The following is a 21,762-nucleotide window of genomic DNA, read 5'->3' on the forward strand; positions in this document are numbered from 1 at the left end:
AGTGAATAAAAGTGTATTATGATTTTAGTAAAACATATCCAAATGAACACTTACATTTTCGTAAACTTTTAACAAAGCAAACACTATGGGCACCATCATTGTAGCAGCGGCGGTGTTCGTGATCCACATCGATATGAACATAGTCACAAAAGAAACAGCAAACAACACTCTGCAAAGATATTAACTATCACGTGATTTAACTGTGTTTTTTGACATTTTTAAACATTTTGAATTGAATTGTCATTCCGACATTTCAATTCAAAATGTTACTAATATACACCTAGCATGTTGTAATATACACCTACTTAGCAGAATCCTAACTGTGTGCTGGAATTTGAGAAAACGACATGTACAATCTTATTTTCTATAAAGAAATCATAAAATTGAGAAAACAAACCAAGTGTCTCTTAAATCTGCACCCCTAGCACATGATTGGCGCGACAGTATCTCGCGGCGAGATAGGCTACCCGTCTTTTGCTAACCTATGTTAATAAAAGAAGGACGGGTAGTCTATCTCGCCGCGAGATACTGTCGCGCCAATCATGTGCTAGCCCGACTGATACGGAAAAGACAGATACGACCATTTATTTGACAGGCAAGTGATTACACTTATTCGTATCACTACCCATCTCGCCTGGTGCTATAAGCTCGGTCAGATTAAAAAGTACTTTATTGAAAAGGCTAGAAAGTGACTAATAGATGGACGATGAGCCCTCAAAGTTTGTTGTATTAAGAGAGGTACGGTCCCCTATTGTAATAGAGAGATAAAGTCCAAGAAAAAAACGTGCCCCTTAGTTTGACATCTAAAACAGATGGCGCTGGACTGCGCCATATGTTTTGCGGTCATTTGAATTGTCAAACGTCATTTTTTGTCAATCGCAACACCACCTACACGTTACTTCGGATGAAATACAGTAGAGTCCGGTTATAACGACGCCCAAGGTACCGCTGATATTACGTCGTACTAACCGGACGTCGTACAAAACGAACTGCCAATTTTAATATATTTTTTAATTAAAATAATTACGTCATTTTGTATTTATTAATACTTATGCGATAATCAAAGAAAAAAAAAACATTTCCTTTAAAATATTTATTTACGTTAGTATTACAACACTTTGTCTTAAATGGAGAGGCTTGTGTGTTTAGAAGAAGTCACACTTTTCAAGGTACGCGTAGTCAACTCACTCGTCATCCGCAAATTACTCGAATCCCGTAAAATAAAAAGTCGTAATTCTTGGGGATCTGACGTTGTTTTATCACACAGTTCCTATGGCCATCTCCTATGTCCATCATCAGATCAGCTCGAAGGTACCTACCAAAATACTGCATTGTACCCAACTTATGTACATAATTATGTAGGTATGTGAAGTTTAAGCTCGATTGAATAATGGGAATTGGGTTTTATTTAGTTTGCAAGATTACGAAAAGTCACATGACTATTTCATCTTGCTGCGTATATGCAAAAGGGCGAGGGTAGTTAGGTGCGCCGGACGGAGTAAGCTTCTTACCAACTACATATTTATTTGTAAAAACTACGTCGCTCGTCGTTGTAAGTTACAACTTGTAACCGGACTCGAGGGACGGATTTTGAGTCAATTTCCGTCGTTAAAAGCGATCGGTCGTTATAAGCGGAGTCGTAATAAACGGTTGTACTTTCATAGTAGCTCATACTAAAACCAAACAAGTGCCTATACTTACGTCTTACGTCGCTATAAGCGGTTGGTTGTTATATGCGAAGTCGTACTAATCGGACTCTACTGTACTACCATTAGGACCGTACAACGCTAGTTATCGTAACATCGCGCCTACAGGGTATTTGACTACTCGCAGAATCAGTTTATACTTTCGAACTGTCAAAACGGTCTACCACTATGTATTCAATATAAAACACTAGCAAATGACGTCACAGTCAATTTATCTACTCCATAAAGCTCTAATCACTACATAGTATAAAACAAAGTCGCTTCCCGCTGTCTGTCTATATGTATGCTTAGGTCTTTAAAACTAGGTACGCAATGGATTTTGATGCGGTTTTTTTTTAATAGATAGAGTGATTCAAGAGGAAGAATTATGTACCTATACGTTGTCAATTCGTGCGAAGCCGGGACGGGTCGCTAGTGATTTACAAAATAGAAATTGTCTTTAAAAATGCTGTCTACGTTTCACTAAGACTGCGTCGACCGGTCAGTGGCAGCCTCATTAGGGAATTGTATTTTCTAATAAACCAATTAATCTATGCATGAATCAGTACGAGTATATTATATTAACATTGTTGTCCTCCCGATTCCTCAAGTTTTGGTCTTTGTCATATAATTTTATTTTGCTTATTTTTCGCTTTATCAACTAAACGGCAATTGGTGGCCACATTTTTCCGAATCGAGTAAAAACTAAAAACCTTTATGCACCAAGTATTTCATCCATGTCTTACTTATAGTGCGAGTATCCGATTATCTTGATGGAGTACAGAGCCAAGCGCTTGTGTAGACCGGATTGCTCCACCGCCGACGCGAGCATAATGCTCCCCAAGAACATAACTACAGTATCCTGAAACATCGATTGAGTTAAATTATGGCGGTCTACTTTTGCCATATTTGCGTATGTAAACTTCTGTTTTCTAAACAGATATAACAAATTTAGATGGAGTAATAAATCAAATGAAAAGGAATCATTGATAACCTAAAAATGCGTTCCTATCCTAACCTAGATAAACAAGCTTTAAGTAAACTGGTATCTTAGATGTCATAAATGAAAGAAAAAATGAGCAAGTCCTCCGTCAATGTACAGGGTCGAACCAGCGATATCTGCATTCGCGGCAGCCGCCCTAACCACTAGGCCACCCAGATCACAGCAGTGCTGATCGAAAATTTTGAAGTAGATAGTCTAATCTTCAATTTTTTTTTCATATGTTCAGCTCATTGTCAACATATCGAGTTTTGTCCATTTATCGGTTTTTCTCTTATGTTCTGACTATCAGCCGGTAATAAATCTATAATTGATAGAACTAAACCTACGTTAATATAAGCCATGCAAGTTCTCCGCGTAGACATGATGTTGGTTAGCGGGAAAATGATGACGGGAAGGAAAGACGTGACGGGCAACGGGATGCATTCGAATACCCAGTAAATGGCCATCACGCACAGAGTGTAGGCACACCATTGCCATTTCTGGAAATAGATAAAAAATATATTATTTGAAGGAACTTTCCTTCAAATAGCATTACACAGTTGTACTGAATTTGTACTTACTTAAAAAATATCTCGATAGTTTGGGAGTATCTAATAGAATAGAGTTAGGGAGTAAAAACCAAATGAAGTTGGAGCTGCTGTAGAGCATCGTCTCCTGCAACCCCTACTAAATTCCAACATATGATCAAACTTTTCCAGCAAATATGAAGCTGGAATATTTTGTACTCATGAGTTTATTCTGAATAAGTAAAATGTAGTCTACTTTAATACCGCTTAGTTGCTGGCAACTAAAGTATCCTGGGATACTTGTAAATAAAGCCACCTACCTAATATAAAATTAAAATAACCGAAGTTAATGTAATGTACATGTTTTTAGTCTTAAGGACAATAATATTGTGTGCCCTTACAGGGTGTCATGTACCTATACCGTTTTATGCTTGTAACACCTTACTGTATTATGAACATGACTACAATGGAATAAAGAATAAAAAATCATTTAACTAATATATTGACGACGAGATATAATTTGCAGGTTTTATTTGATTATTCACAATGTATTACTGGTAGATATCATTTGATATTTACCAGTCGCTTTTCGGTGAAGGAAAACATCGTGAGGAAACCGGACTAATCCCAATACTGGCCTAGTTTACCCTCTGGGTTGGAAGGTCAGATGGCAGTCGCTTTCGTTAAAACTAGTGCCCACGCCAATTACTGGGATTAGTTGCCAAGCGGACCCCAGGCTCCCATGAGCCGTGGCAAAATGCCGGGACAACGCGAGGGAGATGATGATGACAATGTATTAAATACAAGCACATAATTCCTGCTGCCTTAACTGTACCTACATTACCTATATTGCGTAAATATTTATTAGACATAAACGGTCATCAAGCCGATTCTAAACTGCCTTTTGGGTTGTTTTAATACAGCTTCATCCGGCTACATCGTTAGACTTTTGTAAAACAATTTAGTTGGATTGAACACAAGAAATATATAATTATGTATACTAAACTTATTTCATTATAAGGTGGAAAAGAGAAATGAATAATAACAAGTAATAAACTTACAGGTCAATTCGAGTTTTATTAGTTATTCAATCAATCAATGTTTGGGTAACACGAGTATGGCTCCATCGATACTGTCGATGATTTCCCCAATTTCAAAGTGGATCCCACGTGGGATCGAATTAATATTATTTGTAATAAATATACTTCAGCCAGTGTACGGTATACAACTATAAAATTATGGCCTCCAGGGCTCTAGCCAGCCACGGTTAGAGGTAGAAATACCAAATGCTCGTAGATTACGATGTTGTTGGGTAGTTGGGGTATGAGCTCTTGTAATGCGATAGCTGAACTTTATAGGGACCCGCGGGGCTACCCGGCGTTGATGGCAGAATGGTGGTTAAACGCGTTTCATGATTAATTTTTCTTCACTTCTATATTAATTTACTGCATAATACGCTATCAATTGGAAACAGATCGAATAACTAAAACTCAAATTGGCCTATTAATCGGTTTCCTCGATCGGCTTACCTCTGGTGGAAAAGGCGAAAGAATGGGTAGAAAAATTAATGGCACTACAAAAGCCACTATGCCACTGAAGTGGGTGCAAAAGAACAGCTTGCATTTCTTAGACACAGGAACTGGAGACTCTGGATCTATACCCGGTTTCCGAGAGAACCTACAAGCAACCAGCTGTTAACCGATGGGCAAAAAAATCAAACAATCTTGGCAGAGTTTCTAAAGTAGACGGTATATAGCAGCAAAACAGTGCGGAAACAATGAACAAGATTGGGGTATTTAGATTGATTGCCACTGTGTGGATAAGCAGCGCGGATAATACGGTAGTTCCTATCTTCAGCGGCCCTGACTGCCTTGACTGCGCTGCTGCGCTGCTGGCGGCACCCTACGCTGTTTTAGATGTATTTTGGTTTCATGAGACTATTTTAAAAAGACAATAAATAATGCCATGCACAATTGCAGCATCCACCCCGTACTTATATTCCTTTATACATAAATAAATTCTCGAAAATACATCTATCTCCTTGCTTCAGTTTGGCGCAAGCTTCCCAATCTCCGCAACGACATACAAACAATAATTCAGCTTATATGTATACGTGCTTATGCTGGGCACAGGTCTCTTATCATCCACTAGAGGATTGGGCTATATTATCCCCCCGCTGACCCACCACGGATATGATGGTCGTTCTTGTCTGTTACGTGACAGCGTGATAAAATGGTATCCGTCACTTTCTATTCCGCGTTGTTAAAAAGTGACAGTTATTTTATCACGTAGATATAGCCATCCATAATACGCCTGCAGAGCGGGTTAGGGACTTCACATAGTTTTTTTTGTCGCGGAATGTATGCAGGTTTAGGTTAAGGCACGGTTTAAAATCATCTCCTAAAACTGACTACTAATTTCAAATGCTGTTTCGAAGTTCGAACATAACTCCAAAGTTCCAAGAGCTGGAGTATGTAGGGTAGTTACCCTCCATAACCTCCGGGTTTACGGTGCGGGTCTTACCGCTACGCCATGAAGGTTTCGTAATTCATTACAACCGGCCTCGGATTCTTACATCAGCAAGTATCATTGCGCCGACTAAAATTAAATTGGCATGTCTCCTTCTTCTAATTTCTTCTAGTAACTGAAGTTTTAGTCTTAATTAGCAACCGTTGTCGCGAGTTTTTCTATTTTATTCTATATGTATTAACATTATTTAACATCCTGTGCTTTTAAGGATTCAAGTCTCTATGTTTTTACTTAAAATGGTTTACCCGGTTTACCTAATAATGGAGGTGACCTCTGAGAATTCCAAAGACTCCAATTTTTAAATACAATTGAAAAAAATGAAAAAATGAAAATGAAAAAAAAATGAAAAAAAAATTACATGACCATTACATTACAAAGTGCAGATTCAATAAATAAATAGAAGCTGTTTGTTCTACTTACATTTCTGTTTTTCGCAATTAATATAGCGCGTCTGATGATATAATTAATTTGAAACGAAACAGACAATAGAATACCTATTGAATATTAGTTTGACTTAGTGTCTATATATTATACTCTTTGGTGTCAAGCAGTGTCAAGTGACCAAGTTTTTATTTTTCAGTAGTATAGCCAAAGAGAATACAGTGTGTAAGTCTAATACGGGCAATAAATTAAACCAGATATAGAATTTACCCGTCTTATCATGTTTTTTTTTAAGTTACACTTAATTATGACCCCGTGATTAATTTTTTCCACATGTACCGAGCAGCAATGTACTGCAAACATTAAGAAACAGAAGATGACATGACATTACTAGATACGAGCTTTTTATAGTAACTGCCAACAAGCGTTGACAGTTACTTTAAAAAGCTCGTATCCCGTAACTTGTGTGGTGTATTACATTGCGGGCCGAATTATTTTGTATGGTTAAAATTTTCAATGCATTTCTAAGTAAAATCTATCTCAATATACTTTTTAGGTCCTATGCTAACCACCGTTTAAATATTCGCCCGTATTGGATTTACACACTGTATAACCCCTACGTAGTATGTAGTATACCTATAGACTAATAATTAAAATTTAATGCCCGACGTACACAATGGTCCAAGGTGCTAGGGAGTAAGACTAAACGTCCATAGTTACTGTAAGGTTCTTCGTTTGACCACACTGCAATGTATACATGTATAGTTTGTCAAAGGACTGTCTCATTTCAAACAAAGACAGAGAGAATCCTACTATCTTTGTCTTACACTACACTTTTCCTTGTTCTTACTGACTGATAAATTGGTTTGACCAACTATAGGTACCTACCATTAGTCTATAAATCTAGTATCCAGGCCAATAAAAAAACCAACGCAATTTGTCAGTGTCAAACGAAATATGTCAAAATAATATATTTCATAGCGTTCATAGCGTATTTATTTTTAAATAAGTAGTAAGAAATAATATTTTTACAAACAGTAACTCGAGCTCAATTAAATAAACAATATTGGGTTTTGTGATAGATTGAAATTATTGCTAACTATCATCTACCACGGATTTAGAGTTAATAAACTGGATCGAGTACATTGACCAAAAAGTGTGTCCACATGAGAAGTCAAACTAGAGCCCTGCATCTCGTTCTAATTAGGGTGACCATAAGACATCTGTATGTGGGATATTAGGATAACATGGAATATATCAGTAGGGTGTGTCATTTTCTAAATAAAGTGAAATTTTAAGTGGTCAGGTTTTTTTTTCATTTGTAGTCGGCCTCTTTCGCACTCACTCATGGTATGTTCATAAAGGTAGACTTCCCTTTTGTCCACTTCAGTTTTTTTTTAAGTATAAGCGTCATTGAAGATCTGTTTAGCAAATATGACGTTTTTTTTAAAGTTGGTGCCTTTTTTCTATTGACAGAAATGTGTCCTACCTATAAAGAATCGATGTCATATATAAACAGTTTAACACACCTAACAAAATATTATGTATAAATGAGAGTCTGTAATGTTTAAGGAGTTAAGCACTTTGGTTTTAAATTTTGGCAATTGAAGGGATGTTTACAAAAACAACATACCTGACTACACTGGTTGACACCTGAAACGATTAACAATGTTCTTAAAAAAGTGTCAACCGGTCTAAGCAGTTATGTTGTTTTTGTAAACATCCCTTCAATTGTTCTACAACAAATCTTAAATTAAACATGCCGAAATAAAGACATAAGGTACCTATTATGTTAAACTTACTTTTACATTACCTACGTTAATAATAACTAATAAGAATTCTGTGAGACCGATTCAAAACGTGCCGACATCATAGTCACCCTAATGAGTTTGACAATGTTGTCTTGTATTTTTATAGTAAAATGTAATAATTGTGGCTTTCTTGTGAAACAATATTCCACAATTAGCAATTATTTCACTCCAACAACCTTTAACACAACATTTCTTCACAATTTTTAAGAAATTTCGTATTCACGTGTTTTGAAGAAATGTCATCAAGTTGGGGATACCAATTAATATTTAAAGTTACTACAACTTCTACCATACTAAAATTTAGTTTTTTTTTTGCTGTGTATGCGCTTGGTTTAATCAGTTAATAATATTGGCATCATAATTATTTACAAATTACTTAAAAGATATCAGAACTGTAGTCTGAATATAGCACTAAAATTGTATAAGAAGGTAATTAAATTCAGTAGTTTATTGATATAATTTCTACCATAATGGTATCTTTTTAACATTGACAACATGTGCGAGTGAGACACAGGGCTCGGGTTTTTCTATCTCAAGTGGACCGTTTTCTCTAGTCTGGTACGAACAACTTTCTGTCTCGGTGATAAGGTTCAAATTAGTATGGCAAAAAAAGTGACAACTCGCTCCAGTTTAAAAAATATAACTTCATGTCATCTACTAACCATAGGTAGGTAACACAAGTAAAATAGTATTAAGGTCCATCAAACTAGGGTAAGTACACTCTTGAATAAATTACAAAGTTATTTGAAATTGATTCTGAAAAGTTTAAAAGCCGTGAATGCAGAAGGTGACATCGCTTTATTATGGTGAAGTCTACGGCACGCACATCAAATTGCAAGCAATACTATACTGTTTGTCTTAGGGAAAAGAACTGTTAGGCGCGGCAGCGTCGGTGAGCCCGTAGCCCGGCAACAGGCAAGGCGTGTAGCTGGACTGTTATTCGCATCGCTTAATAAAGGCAGGTGAGCGTTATCACAACCGAAAAAGACATTTAGAGATGTATATCAACTATGCATAATCGGAGATCGTGCTTATACAGGCGAAAGCTTGACTGCGCAAGAAAAGCGCGTGGAATAGGATTGCCGATTCGCGTGCGGTTTCAGTCAGTTCCCGCGCGCTAGCTGGGCGGAGCAGTGTGTTGCCGTCGACTTTCTCGCCCGCCCGCTATACGAATCAAACTGATATCGTCAACCCGACCAGCCTGTGTTCACAAGTGTTCAACATGACTCGTTAACGTGTTCAATTGCAACTTTTCATTTACATGGAAGATGAATAAAGCTATAAAGTATTTATGATTACTTTGTGCGGAAGAGATCTGGTAGCTCTGCACGACTCTATCAACAGGTTAGTTTTAACTAGCTGTTTACACGCTGAAAATGTCCAATGAGCCATCCCGTTTGGCAGCTGTGACAGCGGAATAAGCATTTTTTAATTTATTTTATTGTTTCTAGGATTGGAAGAAAACAGAGATTTACAATCGTTTTAACGACTGTAACGCCGTAAAAAGATCTGGTAGGTAAAGCTTATGTTTATGTTTGTATTATATTAAAGAACTACTAGTATTTAAAAGGTAAAGCTACACAATAAGCTAAACGAAACTTTATATTCTTCAGGAAATTGCATTTAGCCATTTCTATCTTTAAGTCAGAACCGATTATAAGGTCCATAACTCAATCCCAGTTAGCTAATTAGCCAATTCTAGTACTTTGTATTTTATCTATAGGTACGTCACTCTTAAATAATTAATTAATCTTAATTAATTAATTTCAATTGAGGATTCGCAATCAAGTGGGGCCTGCAGGTATAGAATATAAAAATCTTCTGTTCGTATTTGTTTTATAAGATCTGCGTTTTTCACAGTTCACTCTACAAAAATGCCGGTTGTGTAAAAGTGTGTACCTACCTAGTGTTCAAAAATAATGTTTGAAACGGGAGTTGTCAGATTGAATTCAACTGTCGGAGACTGGATTTGAGTACAGTGACTTTAAAAGCTACAGGGGATTTAAACTGAACTGACCTTTGTAGAAAAAAAAACCATTTTGTTTAACCCGTAAATATCAAGGACTCATGGTACAGTTTGATTACCTAGATGAAATTTATTGAATAATAGTAAAGAGTTATCGATAGTAGTAGAGATGTAAAATCTAAGAAAATATCATGCCTCCTAATTTGACTGTTGAAATAGATGGTGCCCTATATTTTGCGACCATTGGATTGTGAAACGTCAACTTTTTTTAAGTACACCTGTTGTTAAATCCGAAGGACGAATTTGTTTCAGGTTTATAAGGCAACTGCTAAATATCTATGCATTGTCACATTTCCGATATAAAATAAACGGCTCTTGACCCACGTGATCTTAGTTACGTTTGTTTACGTGAAGCTTTTTCCGGTCTTTCCCATTTGTTTGTAAAACCTTTATTTTTCATAAAAGTTTAATAATTTCCCTATTCACAAAACCAGTATTATGAATAAGTTATGTCCTACAATAAATTCAATTGCATATAATAAAGCTTGTATCGTACTAAAAGCCGGTAATCAAATCATATCTGTTCTCCAGAGTGGGATTGATAAAACAACTACCCGCCGACAACACACTATAAATTAGTACAGTACGTACACCGTACCAGAAAAATTTAAAATAAGCGGACTTTTTAGTTTACTCCCTCGGGTCTCTAGTCGGGTTTCATTGATGTGTTAACATACATAAAAAATTACTTAGTGCTGACAGCTATGAATTGTTAAGACTCAAGGAGTTCTAAAAATAATGTTTAATTAATAAAAATAAACCAAGCCCAATATTCCTTACAAGATATAATGCAAAAAACAACTTATTGTTTTATACCAAACCTATATGAAGGTTCATTTTCAATGTGTACCTAAGCTGAAATCAATATAGGCAATGTTACCAATGTTGGCAATGTAACACTTATAGTTTTTAATCTTAATTGTTACTATAGTGCGTCAAGCAAATCTTGTCAGTAGCAATGTAATGCAAATTAAAGTAGGGTAACACCATGTAACACTCAAAGAGCAGAATTGCGCTAAGAAAAGCAGCAATGTACATCGAACCAAAACGTGTTTATCTTTCCGCCCTTCATACGTCAGTTCGAGTGAATTATCATAACCTCAAATTTTAGTAATGTTTACCGTCAACGAGCATGATTGTACATTGTAGGCACCTTAGCTTTGCTTGAGGTCATGCATAATCTTGGTATTTAATGGTGACAGCAGAAATTTCTCTTGAAATAGAAACGATTCAGAATGTAAACAATAAGATGATGGCTGTCATTCACTATCCATATTCCACAGATAACACACAGATGACACGCGATTTTGGAATTATTCGAACACAGTGTTGCTAACCCGCGATTTTTCAAATTTGCCGCCTTTTACTACTGACAAGATTTGGTTGATCCAGTATAACCATTATGGGCCATTGATGTCTATTAAATAAATAAATTGAATGTAATTGGAATTAAATTCTAATTTTATCAGCTTATTCATTGTTTAAGGTTTATTTATATACATTTATTTCGTATCAGCATATGCATGGGGTGAATAACTACTTACCACGTGTAATGTTCATTATAGAGGGAGATTTTAGGAGAGTTCTTCGTAGATAAACTACTGTTGTCTACAATTTATGGTTTCCCTTTCCCGCTGATGTGAGCTTTAAATTGTCAACGTAATACATAGATAGGATATGAATAATACGGACTACGCTACATTGGGATAAGTTCGAAAACGGGATAATTTTGAACATCTTCTAAACCAGATATCTACTGCAGTTATTTTTGGCATCACTTACGCTACGCTACTGCAACGCTTAGCATGGCACCTTGCTTACTATTGCTAAGGTAGAAAATATATAATGAGTAAAAGTTAGTTAAGTAGTTATTTGTTATTTTCATGTTTAGTCATCTCAGCATCTAATTATCGTGCCAGAATTGGCGCACTGTTTACAATATGCGCACTGTAATAATGTACTTACAATCCAGTATCAGGTGAACTGCCTTGTTGAGCAGCATTGTTATCAGTAGTACCAGCCTCGTTTTTCGAAGCTGGGTCGTTTTCAGGGGAATTTTCGGCCATATTGCGGCGATTGTGTCCTTCGCTTATACACGGATACCGTTATTTATTAATTATTTATTCGAGTAAATTTTATTATTTCATAAAATAATATTGACGCAGTCACATAAAGTCATTGTATTTAGTTCTAGTTGGTTACGCGTACTGCGAAGTTCAGAAATAATACAATTATTTAAAATTTTAGTAAATATTTATAATTAGGTAATTAAAGGAATGAAAATTATGAGTCACACTATACTATCAACGGATGTGGACTTTGTTTGTAGTGGCATTGTTACCAGTACGAAAATATATAATTCACGAAATTATTTTTTTTACAAAGTTCGGGAATAAATAACAAAACTCATGAAGATATTCCATTATTTAGAATTTTATTGAAGCATACATTTGAGATAACTCATTATCATACCCCTGAGTTTTTGGTGCGGGGATGATTTCGTGTATTATCTATTTATAACTTTGTTTTTTTTTTTATAGTTCCAAACTATTAACAAAAATAGTTAACAAGCTCCAAATTAGCTTAGAAATGTTAAAATAGTCTCAGCATTAACTTTATTTTCATATTTTTGGCAAATGTAGAACATTTCCGCACACAAAACTGCTCATTATCAAAACAATTGGAAATTATACGGATTAAATTAATTATCAAAAGAAGTTTCACAAAGCACGATAATTTCATAATTCAACACCTTATATTTACTCGTAATATATATGTTAGTGTCTCATCAACACATTATTACTTCAATCGCGAATACAATGATCGTCAGATTTTATTTTAGACACGTCGTGTCTAAAAGAAACATTCCGCAAAGTGAATTATTATTAGATCTGATTAAGAGACTGCGACAGTCATATAACTATTGAGGTTCCTTCCAATATTTACGTGTTTTTATACCGTAAAAAGTAAATGTAATATATTTCTGTTAGTTGTCAGAAGTCAATATTCATCATAAGGTACAGTCAGTAGCAGAAGTTGCTAAGCGGACGAGGTGTCCAAAATTACCTTACACGCTCTTATTCTCTTAACAATAAAGTCGCGTCAAGACCATTTTGAAAACCTTGCCTGCTTAGCAACTATTGCTGCTGACTGTATGTGTAAGTAACTAGACAAAAATAAGATAATACAAATAGCGTGGGAAGTAAATGTACCAGCTAGTGTTATTTTATCTGATGTGAGATGTCATAAAAGTACCTATTTGCACTCCGCTGCAAAATTTCATGGCCATTTTGTAAATGAAATCATAAAGTGACCATACAGTTTTATAGCTCGTTTTACATGGATCAAAGGATTGGAACCCTCAAATTCAAACAATTACGAAATCTTTTGCATGTACGCATATTCGGTTTCTTAAAGCTAGATAGCGCGTGGTCTTGACAAATGGATGAATGTAGCGTTATTTTAAGAAAAAAGTCTCTAGTATTTTCTGTTTTGTATAGTAATATTGTATGATGTAAAATTGAAAATTAGATGAGTTATTGTTTTAAATAATATTTCGGCATCGGACATGTCAAGGCATAATTAGAGGCATTGAATAATGAGAGGTTGGAGAACTGTGAATAAATAAGTGGAATTGTGTGAGTTTAAATGAATAAATGTTACATTTATTTCAAAGCTGAAATACCTACTTAATAAACCACTGTAATTTGTGCATCCATTTACTAGCAATTAAGTGTTAATTAAAAATTTAGAGACTACACTATTTAGAAAAAAGCGGCCAAGTGCGAGTCGGACTCGCCCATGAAGGGTTCCGTATTTAGGAGATTTAAGACGTATAAAAAAAAACTACTTACTAGATCTCGTTCAAACCAATTTTCGGTGGAAGTTTACATGGTAATGTACATCATATATTTTTTTTAGTTTTATCATTCTCTTATTTTAGAAGTTACAGGGGGGGGGGGACACATTTTACCACTTTGGAAGTGTCTCTCGCGCAAACTATTCAGTTTAGAAAAAAATGATATTAGAAACCTCAATATCATTTTTGAAGACCTATCCATAGATACCCCACACGTATGGGTTTGATGAAAAAAAAATTTTTGAGTTTCAGTTCAAAGTATGGGGAACCCCAAAAATTTATTGTTTTTTTTTTCTATTTTTGTGTGAAAATCTTAATGCGGTTCACAGAATACATCTACTTACCAAGTTTCAACAGTATAGTTCTTATAGTTTCGGAGAAAAGTGGCTGTGACATACGGACGGACAGACAGACGGACAGATGGACAGACGGACAGACGGACAGACGGACAGATGGACAGACGGACAGACAGACAGACAGACATGACGAATCTATAAGGGTTCCGTTTTTTGCCATTTGGCTACGGAACCCTAAAAAGGTATAAAATGGTATGGTGACCGAAGATTTAGATAAAAAAATTAGGTGGCTCTAGACTACTATAGCGAATAAAATATATGCAATCGTGAAATCTGAAATACTGGGACTCAACAACTCTTCCACAAACATTTTTTGAATTATTTGAGGATTGGCGGCCTCATTTAAACTAAGTAGTTTACAATGCGTATTAAAGTCTATTTTTTTATTCGGTAGACTGAAATGACAGTTCATAGTATGAACATAAAATGACATTTCATACTATGAACTGTCATTTCAGTCTATCGAATAAAAAAATAGACTTTAGGTACCTATAAAATCTTTACGAAATTCATTCAACCACAATTCATAATTGTGGCGTCTTCCGTAGGTTCCGTTAAATTTATACATATTATACATAACTACTTTAATAAAACAACTTTGCAATTTAAATTCATTATGGACTATTTATTGCATTATTTTTCTAGAGGATTTACATACGTCCGAAAAAAGTGTAAGAAGAAGACTACTTTACACTGTATCCTCACTTTAGAACACTCCAAAGCGTTTTTTCTAAGTGTATGAAAGGTTTCCACGGGACTTAAGACGTCCGTGTTAAAATCTCGGCTACAAGTAAGCGGAGCTATCAGAGGATAAGTCAGTAAACAAATACTTGGCGGCGTCGCTCGGCCCGCCCGTCGCCGGCGCCCCGGCGCCTCATGCCCCGTCTTGGCTAATTAACAACCTTATCAACTTATCGGCTGACTTAGAAGATGATATTTTAGATGGCTTGTAATGAAGTCTTGTTTCATAAAATTAATCTAGTGTTTTAATTATTTTCTCCAGTCGATTCAGCTTTATGTTGTCACTACTCGGTCGATATGTCGGTTGCTCGGCAACCATAGGTTTGCAAGCGGAGACCGACCTAATGTAACTGCCGCATTTTAGTGTACAGTCACCTGCAATAATATGTTACTCTTCGAAGGCCGCAAAAATATGTGACACGACTGACACGCTCTTATGGCTCTACAAATAAGATAGTGTCAGATATTTTTGCGGCCTTCGTTCTGTAACATATTATTGCAGGTGACTGTACCTAATTGTACGGTTGGCCTTAAAAGCCGCTGGGCACTTTATCATATTACACTATTGACATTTTACATTTCCAGTTACCGTAACATTTATCGTAACATGTATCAAAAGTAACAGCGTTCAGATTTCATAATTATGATATTGATTTGATTTGATTAATATTTGGCCTCTACTTACACTAATATTTAGAACGTTTATAAGTATTAATAACTAACTAGCCTCTTGCCGCGACTTCATCTGCATGAAATGATGATAATGATTGATAAAAACTATCATATGTCTTTCCCCGGGCCTCTCCCTTCCAAGTTTAATCTAAATCGGCTCAGCAGTTTAAGCGTGATTATAACAGACAGACAGACAGAGTTACTTTTACATTTATAATATAAATATATCCCTACTTGAATGAAATAATAGAGCGTTTCTTTTCCCGTTGAAATGACATCGGCCCTGGTCCGTCGTGAATTTTTAGAATTAGGTAATCATTCATTTCAGTTTACAAAAGAATCATCACGTCAATACTAGTACTTAAGTATGGCGAGGCAATGAAGCCAGAGAGTAGTCGGTCGTAATATCCTGTCGCGACAAAACTTATTTAATACTGAACTCGTCGAGATCAGTAAAACTTCGTTCTCATTAGGTATCATGGTTTTTCTTTGGTACTTATTATTTGCTAGAAAAATAAGAAGGACTTAATATTTTCCTAAAGTAAAAGCAACAATGGACTATCAAGCAATCGAGCATACAAAGCCAAGTGGAAGAGACACTGCTTCGCTTGATACTGATACTTTAGCCGGGTAGTATTAGTTCATTTTATTAGTTAATATCTGGGAGACCGAGCTTTGCTCGGAAAACATATAAGAACTCAAAAATGAGCGTTTTCTCAGAGATAAAACCTAGCTAGATCGATTTTTCGCCCCCGAAAATCCCCATATAGCAAATTTTATCGAAATCGTTAGAGCCGTTTCCGAGATCCTCGAAATATATATATATATATATATATAAATAAATAAACAAGAATTGCTCGTTTAAAGGTATAAGATAAGATAAGATAAGATATTGGTTCAGGCGCAAATGATTTAGGTTACTATGTATACAATGTTTTAATTTAGAAAAGTAGTGCTATTTGCATTTATAAGCGGCACTTTATTTCTGAATCTGAACGGAATTTTAATTCAAAATCTCCTTCAGCCAAGTAAATATTAAACAGAAACACATCAAAGTGAGCAATATTTCAAAGTGCTATTGACATTTAACAAGCACAATTTATAATATATGTATTATGTATATGTATAAATTTACACGAAGCATTCTTTTCAGAAAGTTATTGCTCTATAAAATAGTCGTAAAACCATAATTAATGTAGGGCGGTTCATAAAACAAATCATTTGGTAAAATAAAACATAACACTTTATTATTAGAACCTCGGGAATAAAAAAATCAAATACAGACCTGCAGTCACATAATGACGTAATTTAACTGAGTCATGAAAAATATATTGACTCGTAAAACCCCGTCAAATCCAAAAACATAGAACGTTAAATCTAAACGTAATATTTATAAATAACTAGTATCTATTTATGAATTGAGTCGTGATTATTTTAGGTTTCTTTAGTCGCAGGGAAACCATCAGTAATAGTACTATTACATACCTAGGGAGGTGAATTCGTGAATGCTCCTGATCGCAAGGTGAGGGCCATAAATATGCGATCTGGGGCTTTACGAATTACCGCCCTTGGTTTGTCTAAAGTTTTACGTCTTGCCTTGGCCAGGAAGTGAGATTTTCTCCTCGCGTAGCGTTGATGTTCAAGAATATTCCTTATTATAGCAGATTACGTATGAAACCTAGAATAATAACGTGTCTAAAAAAACGAATGAAATAAGGGCAAAATCTAACATTAAAATAAAACAAACTCGCACTTTACCAAACTATAAACAGGGATAGACGACTGCAAATAAAATGTGCATGAAATGTTGGCATCAGACTAATAACATGCAATCAATAATTTGATGCGCAATTGTACAATGCAGTGCAGTAATTAGTAATTATAATTACTATAATTAGGTAGGGATTCGATTCGTCACTTTTTGAAGGATTCATAATTTTAAAATACCTAATCAATTACTCTATTCAAGCATAAATACTGGTACTCATAATTCCCCAGGTTTTTTAGAAACATATTCGTAATATGCACATGCTAGTGGCTCAAAATCACTTTTATTACTGCGTGGCGGCTTATGGAAATAGTACCTATTATAAATAAATATACTCGTTTGCGTTTAAGACAACCCGCCGTACATTTGGTCTACAAGAATAAACGATAACAGACCCTTAGGTGTATTCATAATTATTTTCGTTTACGTAAGTCCACTTAACAAGAATGACAATCATAATAGGTATAACAAAACTTCCGTGAGACACAGACATAATAGGATAAAAAAATAGTTATAGATAATAGGTAAGTATAACTATTTTTTTTGCTATATTGCTCATAATGACATAATACGAAAATACTGCGTGGCAGAGGGAACGTTTTCAAAGCCCCGACGGCTATGAAGCTCATAAGACGCGCTAATCCCGAGGGACTTATTCGGGACCAATTGCGGGAAATGTTTTCAATCCTGAAGGACGGGACGATACCTACCGCAGATTAAACATTACAGCAAATACGAACTGAGAATAGTACGTATGGGACAACGCATCAGTAACCCCTTATACATCATATTTCATATTTTTTGTATGCTGATGGGCAATCGGATTATTGATAATGCTACGAGTTGCGATTTGCCATATCAAATAGTAAGTCAGATCTCAAGTATGTATTATGTGCATAGTTTCTGTTTTTTTTGTGTAAATGTTTAAAAAAGACGTTAAAAATAAGCGGTTTTTTGTTTTGGTTTGAGAGTGGCGTATCTTTTGTAGGTATTCTTAAGTCTGTGACGTTACGTTTTCCATCACTCTACAAAAAGAATATTGGTTGCCTAGTTTATAGCCCTGTCTTTATATGGCATTAACGGTATAAATAAGGATTATTTGAGGAATTTTATGACGTTTAGCGGTAATATTTCGCAGATGGAGGTTTTATTTAACTTTAAATATTTTGATTATACTTCGCTAATTTGAAAATACGTTCTTATTCAAAATCCAAGAGCAGAAGTTGACTGTTAAATAATTTGTAGACGTCACAGATCTAAAAATTACTTAGGTACAAGATTACCTGTAAAATATTGAAAGTGTGACAGGATTCGCTGCCTCTGGCTTGCCTTGACCAGCCGCCCAGAGTGGAGTCGCGGCAGCTGCGTTCTCGAGGGCAGGTGTGGAAACATAAGTGGCAAGTTGGCTACCTGTATGTTTAAAGTACAGTGGCACCTCTCTACATTCAGCCACAGCACCACACTATAGTGCTCACTATACTTGGTTCGATGGAAACACTACCCTATCAGTCAGTCGCGTCCATCGTGAAAGCTACTTACTCGTGCACTGTGCACTGTTACTTTTAGTGCTTAAAAATGGAGACCTACTACTAGGCTGTGGCAACACATATTATATTATGTTTTAAATAATTTTATTGTTAATATTAGCTCTCCAAAACATGTCGCGCGAGTGACTAAAAACCCGTGAGTTAAACCATAAAATTAGAAATTACCTTCTCACGAGTGGTTCCGTATTATTATTTTAATTATGACTGGGGATAGTTGAATTGAATAACCACTTCTTCTTCTTCCTCGCGTTATCCCGGCATTTTGCCACGGCTCATGGAAGCCTGGGGTCCGCATGACAACTAATCCCAAGAATTGACGTAGGCTCTAGTTTTTACGAAAGCGACTGCCATCTGACCTTCCAACCCAGAGGGGAAACTAGGCCTTGGGATTAGTCCGGTTTCCTCACGATGTTTTCGTTCGCCGAAAAGCAACTGGTAAATATCAAATGATATTTCGTACATAAGTTCCGAAAAACTCATTGGTGCGAGCCGGGGTTTGAACCCGCGACCTCCGGATTAGGGTTTGCACGACGGATCCGAAATGTATGTATCCAGATCCGGATAATTTCATACATTTCGGATCCGGATTGCAAACCCTACTCCGGATTGAAAGTCGCAGGCTCTTACCGCTAGGCCACCAGCGCAGCAGCGATAGTTGAATAACCTCATTTTTTATCCCAGATCAATATGGAGACCGACAAAATGTCCACGGCGTCTTCGGTCGGCGTCACGCGGCGGCCCCTCATGCAGGCCCTTATCGTCGAACGATGGATCCTCTTCGCTTGCACAATACTCGTTGGGCTGTGCACATTCCTTTGGATCACGGCCGTGTGCACGAGCAAATGGGTTCATATAGAGGGTCGTGACGATGGCGGTAAGTCCATATTATTTACTTTTAAACTTAGGTTAGAAATTGAAAACGTACTATTTATTTGCATGCGCTACTATGTGCTTAATAAATATTATTACTCTTGAGCTATGTGCACATGAAGGACACTTGAGCTATGTGCTTTCAATTTGTAATTCAATGTAAGTACCTATAACTTGTAAGTTATATTTAATTTAGGTTGTCTTATTAAATGTCTTTCAGGAGAATTACCCCCTTATTCATAAACGCGCACGATTGGTTGAGATTTATAAAAAACCGTAAGCTTGGTCAGCCATTTCACCAAAAGATAACAAGATGATGTGAAATTCAAGCAGTAAAAAAACCTAATTTTACAGTTTAAAAAAACACTATAATCACTATTTTATTGCAAGAAATATAAAACTACCTATAAGTCACAGACTCACTGACAGTGACATTGGTGTGACGTTCAAAAAGGGACCTTCATTTAACTACGATGTATTGAGTAATTTTTATTCAACAATAAAGTCACTCTATAATGTGGCTTCCTGCCTCCGTCGACGTCCTCTATTCATGCTCATTCCTCCTCGCCATTTACATATCAAACGCAAGTGTGAATTAAATTTTTCTATTACATTTCTTGGATATAGCGGAACTTGTTTGTTGGATATCGTCGCTATACTTACTCAACCTCATATCTGCAACAATCATTTGATGGAAATGTCGCTTTTCTTTCATTCGGAATACAGGTGTTTTTGTCATCAAATGAGTGTTGCAGATATGAGGTTAGGAAGTATAGCGGCGATATTTAATTGTAAATAGCTAGGGTATATGTTGAAGTTACCTATGTTAATATTTAATCAATAAAATAACCCCATTCGGTTGGTTTGAGCTAGCAATTTGGTGATTTTTGTTTTTATAAAAAAAGTAACTGGCAAATGTGGTATCAAAATTTCATAAACTAGTATTGAATTACAAGAAACCCATTAGTATGATCCGGGATTCGATACGTAACGTCCAATTTGCTTCGGAAGGTTTACGCCTTACTGCAACTTCTACTAGGTACTAAGTACTACTTTTAAAAAAAATCGATTTTATGTAAGTATATACATTCGAATCCTGTACTTTTTTACCTAATTATATTTATTGCACTTACTAGATATATTCTAGTAGGTTCGAATAAAATGAGACTAAATTTATTTTAGTAACTAATTTTCCACGCTCGTGTTTCAAATGTTGCGGATCTAGTCAAGACAAAACACGATGTCAGCTAAAGTCGGAAAACGATGTAGAAAACATATTATGCAAGATGTAGCCATCATTCCAGCGTTCCGTTGACAAACGCGTGCAGGGGCCCATTTCAAAAGACAAATGGCCACTGTGCCACCAATTAGGCAATCTTGGAATTCTTACCAACGAAAATATATCAAACGTAAAAGCGTCCATCGATTAAGTCAATTCTCTTATTGAACTAATTTGTAAAGTCATAAAATAATTAGTTAATGCTTCTTAGTGGTATTTTAAGCGACACGAGTCAGTTATGATGAGGCCTCAAATGCAGCATTAATAATGTCTAAAAAAATACGATCCGGGTCTGCATACCATCGTCCACTTTAACTATCAATTCGTAAACCTGTAGAATGTAAGAATGTAGCTGTTGGTACATTAGTCTCCGCGGATTCATTTTCTGGTCGGTTTTTGGGTAACAGGCTAAATTATTCCTTTTTGTATTTGATGTTGTCAACTGGATCATAAAACACCAATTAAACTTTAGGAAACCTCGTATTTCAATCCCTCTTAGTACAAAGGTACTACTGAGTACTTATAAATGACATGTAATATTTGTCATTCCTGCGCTCCATTACACTGGTTTTAGTGTCACGCGGACCGTCCATGCGGATTACCAAATTGTATGAGAAAGCTGTCTGCGCGGACGGTCGATCGTCACTCTAAAAGTCTCCCTGAACTTAATACATATCGGTCCGGGGCGGAGCGATCCGCACGGACGGTCCGCGTGACACTAAAATATAA

At 36.0% G+C, this 21,762-nt stretch overlaps 2 protein-coding genes across 2 annotated transcripts in view; one reads left to right on the top strand and one right to left on the bottom strand.

Annotated features, from left to right (window-relative positions):
* LOC134651060 (protein I'm not dead yet-like) overlaps positions 1 to 12,077 on the bottom strand; it is a 25,950-nt gene extending 13,873 nt beyond the window's left edge. The window contains exons 1-5 of the mRNA XM_063506045.1: positions 11,907 to 12,077; positions 4,724 to 4,871; positions 3,015 to 3,167; positions 2,432 to 2,547; positions 55 to 169 (exon numbers count right to left, since the gene is read on the bottom strand). Coding sequence (XP_063362115.1) covers positions 55 to 169; positions 2,432 to 2,547; positions 3,015 to 3,167; positions 4,724 to 4,871; positions 11,907 to 12,007 — 633 coding nt within the window. The 5' untranslated portion in view covers positions 12,008 to 12,077. The remainder of the gene's footprint in view (positions 1 to 54; positions 170 to 2,431; positions 2,548 to 3,014; positions 3,168 to 4,723; positions 4,872 to 11,906) is intronic.
* LOC134650828 (uncharacterized) overlaps positions 9,021 to 21,762 on the top strand; it is a 27,467-nt gene continuing 14,725 nt past the window's right edge. The window contains exons 1-3 of the mRNA XM_063505761.1: positions 9,021 to 9,259; positions 9,367 to 9,427; positions 19,566 to 19,758. Coding sequence (XP_063361831.1) covers positions 19,572 to 19,758 — 187 coding nt within the window. The 5' untranslated portion in view covers positions 9,021 to 9,259; positions 9,367 to 9,427; positions 19,566 to 19,571. The remainder of the gene's footprint in view (positions 9,260 to 9,366; positions 9,428 to 19,565; positions 19,759 to 21,762) is intronic.

This window comes from Cydia amplana, chromosome 9 (genome assembly GCF_948474715.1).
Source record: "Cydia amplana chromosome 9, ilCydAmpl1.1, whole genome shotgun sequence".
Taxonomy (NCBI): Eukaryota; Metazoa; Arthropoda; class Insecta; order Lepidoptera; family Tortricidae; genus Cydia; species Cydia amplana.